This window comes from Asparagus officinalis, unplaced genomic scaffold (genome assembly GCF_001876935.1).
Source record: "Asparagus officinalis unplaced genomic scaffold, Aspof.V1 AsparagusV1_Un645, whole genome shotgun sequence".
Lineage (NCBI taxonomy): Eukaryota > Viridiplantae > Streptophyta > Magnoliopsida > Asparagales > Asparagaceae > Asparagus > Asparagus officinalis.
Window position 1 is genome coordinate 6,142 of NW_017972906.1, and position 7,013 is coordinate 13,154.

Genomic DNA, 7,013 nt, shown 5'->3' on the forward strand with positions numbered 1-7,013 from the left:
AAGCTTAGCATGCCCGCTACAAGCTTAATCACTGGAAGAAGATGTTGCATCTCATTTAGCGTATTACACTAAATATTTCCGCAGGGTATAATGTACTCATTGCTAAGAAAGAAGAAACTATATGCTATGAAATAAGTTTCATGTCTTACGGATACGATGGAGATGAGGTCGACATGAAATTGGCAGAATCTGAAGGCAAGATTCTTCTTGATGCTAATCGAGTAGAAAGACTATACTCATGAAGAGGTTACCAGAATCTTAAGTACAAGAAGCAGCACAGCTCAATGCGACTTGATTTGAGTTCGCCCTGATTTCTGTAAGGCCTTGTTTGATGAAGCTTCTGTTAGTATCCAGTACTCTTTTGTGCTTGTTAATGAGACTTTATGTTTAGTTTTCAGTGAGTCTCTAATTAGATTAGGAATTCTGTTGTTTTTACAGAGTCCCTATTTAAAGATGCATGATGCATACTTGCCTCAACAACACGAAACGTGACAGATGGCAATGGACAGTAACAGCTAACATCTAGCAACGCTGCATTTGTATAAACTCAGCTCAACTTTTATTATAAAGTACATTCATTAAGCAAACCTCATTAATTCTCTAAACAAAAGCAGGGACTACGGCTAACTAAACTTTAGAACTAAAATAACACTTAAAAAGTACATTGTCATGTACATAAACCCACTCTACCCTACAGTTTGAAACTTGAAAGTGAGATGAAACGCTTCCCTTGAGATCATAAATTAGACCGTTTCTTCTACCACAACGAAAATTCTATCCACTCTGAACCATAACCCTTTTACTATTCTTTGTACTTTCGCCCGAAGACCTGTCCCTAAAACCCAACATCTTGTTTAATGCGCTCAGATATGCACGAACGCTTGAAACCACAACATCCACATCTGCTCCACTTCCACTGCAGGAAAACGAAACAAGGCACGCGTTCAAAAAACATTACAAATTATAAAGGGTTAATTCCACGTAGACCCCTTGTAGTAGCATTGTTTGAACTCACTACCTCTATAGTTCCATTGTGGCAGACACCCTAGGGCCTTTTTTTTTGGACATTTTATCCTTGGTGGAAATTTACTATTGTTTCTAGGTGAAATTAGCTAGGCTATTTGATGTAAAATGAATAAAAAAAATCTCCGGGACAATATCTGCAACAATGACACTACAGGGGTAGTAAGTTCAAAACATTGAGATTAAATGGGTATATATGAAATTAACCCCAATTATAAAAAGTGAGAGTATTATCCTTCGAGTCATTTTCATCCTTTCGCTGCTAATAATAAGACATGAATATAGTATTAAAACGTTATATAAATACCTGAAAGTACGGATAGTTTCTCCTGACATGGCGTGGGTAGATAAAGGGCTGTCATCTCCACGAATACGTACTCTTGTTGAGGCAATTGCATCTATACCTTCTGTGACTGCATTCATCGAGTACTCTAGAAGGGTCACTGGAATCTGAAAAAGAAAGCATTTTCTAATTCAATGCAGTGCTAGAAGGAGGCATCTTCTCCTAACTTATATAACACGCAGTACTATCATAGCCATCTTGTTTAGTTAAAGAAAAGGTTGCTTTATGACTTAGCAATGCATTAGGTAACTTCAAAGCGCAGAATATTAGTTAGTCATTGGTTATACAGCTTAAGCCACTTCATTACATTGTCAGAAGCCGGATATAAATGATAGTTGATAAATGAGGATATGATGATATTAAGGTCCTCCTAAAAGAAGGTTCTCGAAACTTTTTTTTTTAACTTCCATACTAATATTACATTCAAGACAGATATAAATATATTTTCAAGACAGCTATAAATATATTTGAGAATGGGGGGTGTACAAAGATTTTCTGTACAATTGAAAAGCAAAGACTACTATTTTCTAATCACCTGGACTATACTATCGACAGCTTTATAAGCTGCATCAACTGGACCTGTTCCTATTGAGCATGCAATCTTCTCTTTATTATCTGCTGTAACAAGCTTCACGGTTGCTGTAGAGAGGCCAAGAGAACCAGAGGTAACCTGTGCTTACAAATCACAAAGGCCCAACAAGAATTACATACATATACAAAATCATCAGTGTAATATAACTTGCTTAGAGCCTCACCTGTAAACCACCAAGTGACCAAATGACTTTCGGTTGAAATAACTCATTTGTAATCAGTGCTTCTATGTCATCATCAGATATATGCTGTCACAAACAAAGTATTTTAAAGGATTATCTCATTAACTACATGAAAATATTTAATTAAACAGTCGGCAACTCCAACCTACATGGAGGCAAAAGAAACAAAAAAGAAACTTGTAAAAATGAAGCACGAGATGCAGATTGAAGGGTATGTCAATTACTTCAAGGATCAGAATCATCAGATGTCCATTAAATATAAAGCGTCATCTCAGATGGAAATGCTCACGTTTCTTAGAAGGATGAAAGAACCTAACCTTCTTAGCCATTTATTATTATTGATGAACTAAATCCAAAAAATTACAATGTAACATAAAAGGGATGGTCTACTACTCCATGTCATCAAATAAGTCACATGGACTTAAAAAGTTCAACCGCAAAATTAAGAAAGATTTTGAAATTCAAGATAACATCAAGAAATGCATGAGAAATATAAGCCCATTATTCAATTTCTACATATCATATTAGGCTTGCTCCTCAGTCTCCTAGAAGTGCTCAATAATGGTAATATATTGTTCATGGGGCCAATAATGTTGTTAGTTCATAGATGTAGTCAGCAACAGTGTCTCAATTGCAATGTGTCATGTCAATTATGACATCATATTGTCTCTTTCCTCCTAGAGGTAAAATTGGATCTAATTCTTCATTAGAAACGACACGTACTGATATTTGGGTCCTCATAATGAGAATGTCTTGGATTCTGTAGATGGTTATGCAAGAATGACTTGGTTGTTAACGGAAGTTTGCTGTTAAATTAATCTCACTTGATGGTTACATAAAGAGAATTTTAATCAAACTGGTTGTGTTATCCATGTTTTGCTCTTTGATAATGCTTTGAAATACATACAGCATGCATTCTAAAATTATTCTGCATCTCGGTATTGTTTGAACATGCTCTCATACCCTTAAAACAGAATAGGGTGGTAAGAAGAAAAAACCAATCAATTTAGGATACTAGAGATTCATCTTACCTTCTTTTTTTCTGCAATTTCTTTGAAGCGCTTGAACACATCATCAAGTTCCTTCCCGTCTATTATATAACCTAGCTAAAAATCATAAATAATAATGACGTTTATACAGGTAGTCAATAATTGTAAAAGCCAGTTACAAAAGACTATAAAGTACGCAATCAGATCTTACCTCAGAAAGCTTAGATTTCAAAGCATGGCGACCACTGCAAAGACAACAGTAAAAGAGTCGTCAAAACAGTAAGAAATATTGCGCTTCATATCCTACAGAATAACTTTCAAAATCACAGATGAATGAAACATATGTAAACCCATAATTTGCATTCAAATCATTAAGTAAAATTGGCAGAACATCTGAAAAACAGGCACACTGGTGCCTGACAGCACACATGCATGCACAGCACACACACACACATGCATGTGTGCACACACTCAGAGAGAGCAGGGGGGGAAGGATCCTTCGGAAGGACTTGAACCACTGCACACACTCAGAGAGAGCAGGGGAAGAAGGATCCTTCGGAAGGACTCGAACCACTTAAAATTTTAATCCGAATCTTCAAAAAAGTTCAAAAATCCTCGCACCAAGTTTTGTTAGGTTTTAAACATCATTTGTTGGATGTTGATCACACAATCAACTTGGTTTGATTAGTAGCAAACGTCCAAATATATTTGATGGTGATTCGAGATGAAGTCTGCAGGTTATACAAGTTCACATTTAATCCTGGAAAGATATCAGAAGCTAAAATTAACTTTGAACATGAGAGCGACCGTCTCTTTGTTACGAATCTACAGAAACAAACGGAACTCAATTTAGAGTTGTATAGTTCAAGTTATGAAGGTTTTAGCAATACACATAATAATCAGCAACAGATCAGCTGGCTGGTCATATACTTCGGGCAGCTGAAGCCTGAAATCACAAGACAGAATGTGGTACTTTCAGAAAATCTTCAGAGGCGGCTGAACAGAAGTCCAGGCGGCTGAAATTGGCAAAATAGAAAACGGACTTTTGGATATCCTTTACAGAGGTGGCTGGAACTTCAAGAAGGCGGCTGATGCAAGAGCAGGCAGCTGGTGGTCAGGACCAGGAGCCTGGTCAACAAGTTTGGGCTGAACCACTTCTTCGAGTTATCTATGTATACATCTCCAGGGCTGTTTTCCTACAGATTAGAGGATAGAGAGAAGAGAGATTGCGGAGATTATTCTTTTTGAGAGAGAGAAAAGAGAGAAGCTAGGGTTTTTCATTGGAGAGATTGATTGGTCTTTTCCTCTTGATTATCCTGTGATTTGAAGAAGATGTCCACGCCATAACTCAGAAAGGATCTCTGCAGCGACATCAGCATCATCTACTAAAGATCAACTCAATTGTTTAGGGACATATTTTTATCTTAAATCTTTTTCAATTTGACCCATTGATCAAGCGTGAATTGATTCGGCGAGCATTCTCAGTCTTGGGATAGATTGAGTATCCGAGAGTTATATCATGCTTTATGCTTTCGTGAGATCAGGTATGATCAGATGTACGAGCTTTGACGAACTTGGGAGTTAGGTACGTTCTCATATAGTAGATCGATTTCACTGGGGTGAAGTCCGTGAATGTAGGCATATGCTGAACCACGTAAAATCGTGCGTTTGTGTTTGATTGTTTGCTTGGTTGTTTTCTTCCATTTATTTAGTTGCAAAACTTTTTAAAAATAACATCCTTTTCGATGCAACCCTATTCACCCCGACCCCCCGCCCCAGGGTAGCTTAACTCAATCCCAACATTATTGGCCATAGATCAAAATAGCTCACCAGTTTTTAACTGCACATTCTGTACTAATAATTCATTGGTGGGATAGCAGAACAACAAACTCGTAAGTTACTACAGACTGTTATAAATAGCGGTAAATAGCCCCGCAATAGCGGCGCTAATAGCGTTAGCGGTCCCTTCCCGCGACGCTATTGCACGCTACGCTATCGCGCAATAATGGTGACATATTACGAAATATGTTTGTTCGCAAAAACGGTCAATAGTGTGTCATAACAGTAAATAGTGAGCGATTGCATTCGAAATTTGTTTTTTGACTGTTATTTAAAAACGGTTTGAGGCTTATTTTTTTAAAATTAAACTCAATCATTGACCATTGCATTCCACCGTCTCTTGTGATTTTCAGCATACTCCCGTCACCTCTCATAACCTCTGGCACCTACCTTGATACTTCCTCTCACCTCCTTCACTGTGAGCTCCTCTTAAGGCAGTCCTATCACCCCTAAGCTCTTCTTCTCGAAGAAGACGACTTTTTAACTCCTCCAGTCATCTTCGGTATTACGTGATGATTACATGTCTATTTCATGTTTAAGATCTCTTTAAATCATCCAATATGTACTTTTAAATTTCTTAGATTTTTCTTTATTTTTTCTTTTTTTAGTATTTATACATATCTAAATTAGACAGCTATTTGACTTTGCGCTTTTTACCGCTATTTTGCCGTAATAGCCCGAAATAGCCTTAGTGATGCCTCACCGCTACGCGACGCTATCTGCTATCGATAACCTTGACTACAGAATTGGGAAGTACGCTTGTACTCAACAGCAAACATGAATATTTCAAAAAATATTACAGAAATTAAGGAATATTGTGAACCTTGAAAGGCAAGTACCCAAGCACCAGACAAGATTTGAGCATCTTCAAAAACAACGGCCAATGAAAGGAACAAGCAGTTAGCAAAACACGTTTTACCTGAGCTTTCCGAGAACAATACCGGATTCATTTGACCGAGACAATCCAATATCATCAGGAGACATAATCTCATAAGTGCCTTTGAATTTGAGCATTCCGTCCTACAATCATTCATGTTAAGAAATTTAGTTTAGGCAAAATGATCATAAATAAACAGCAGTATATGATATGAGAGGAAATAAACATTTGAGGTATCTTTTTCTGATGTAACACAATGTAAAGGACAAGCAAACTCACGTGTCTAAACCAAAGTGATGAAGGGGATGACAACATAACTATATAGATAGAGGTCATTAGATTCAATGGATGGAGGAAGGCAACCAAAAGAAATAGCAACAAAAGCAACTGGGTAACCGTAAACCCAAAATAAATCATTAGGCAAGAATATTGAAGACCATAATAATCCTCTCTTTGCAAAGTGTTATAAGTATTAAATTTCACCCTTGACGCGATGCAATGCTCGAAAATATAACCTATTCATACCAATTATTTTGCAACAAAAGAGATTATTTTTCTGCTATCACAAGGATTATTTTATAAAGTTATGTATTCTTCAAGAATTACATTCCATATACTTTGCATTGCTAAGAGCTGAATACCTGGTGAATGCCACTTTCATGAGCAAAAGCATTGGCTCCTACAATAGCTTTATGTGGTTGCACTTGCAACCCACTGTATTCTGCCACCTACAATAAAAACTATATACATATTAAACAACATTTGCAGGAACTGATCATACTTTCTCACATGGAAATAGGAAAACTTACCATCTTACTTGCCATTGAAATATGCTTAGTGTTTATCGCAGTATAAAGCCCTCCCATTTGTTCTGTACGACACTGTATGGCCATGACAACCTACACAGAATCCAATCGAAAATGTTGACGCATGAAACTAATTATTTATAAAAAAAATATTGTTTTTAAAGCATATAAATAAAGACTTTAAAAGAATATAATTCTGGGCTAAAAACAAAAGAATTATCGTCAGGTGACTAAACCCTTCTCTTCACACAGTTCCCTGGGTCAAAAAGGTACTCTCAACTACAATAACACTACTCCTTCCTAGAACGGTTAACTACAAGATGTTTCCTTGATCCTTCTCAAAAATTTTAGGAGAATCTAAGT

General features: G+C 36.8%; 1 protein-coding gene across 1 annotated transcript in view; it reads right to left on the reverse strand.

Annotated features, from left to right (window-relative positions):
* Positions 1-521: 521 nt before the first annotated feature.
* Positions 522-7,013, reverse strand: part of LOC109828026 (2-isopropylmalate synthase A-like) — a gene marked incomplete at its 5' end in the record, with an annotated part of 18,971 nt that continues 12,479 nt past the window's right edge. Inside the window, 9 exon segments of the mRNA XM_020395060.1 lie at positions 522-916; positions 1,331-1,473; positions 1,902-2,036; positions 2,122-2,205; positions 3,171-3,245; positions 3,340-3,373; positions 5,887-5,987; positions 6,486-6,572; positions 6,654-6,766. Coding sequence (XP_020250649.1) covers positions 775-916; positions 1,331-1,473; positions 1,902-2,036; positions 2,122-2,205; positions 3,171-3,245; positions 3,340-3,373; positions 5,887-5,987; positions 6,486-6,572; positions 6,654-6,766 — 914 coding nt within the window.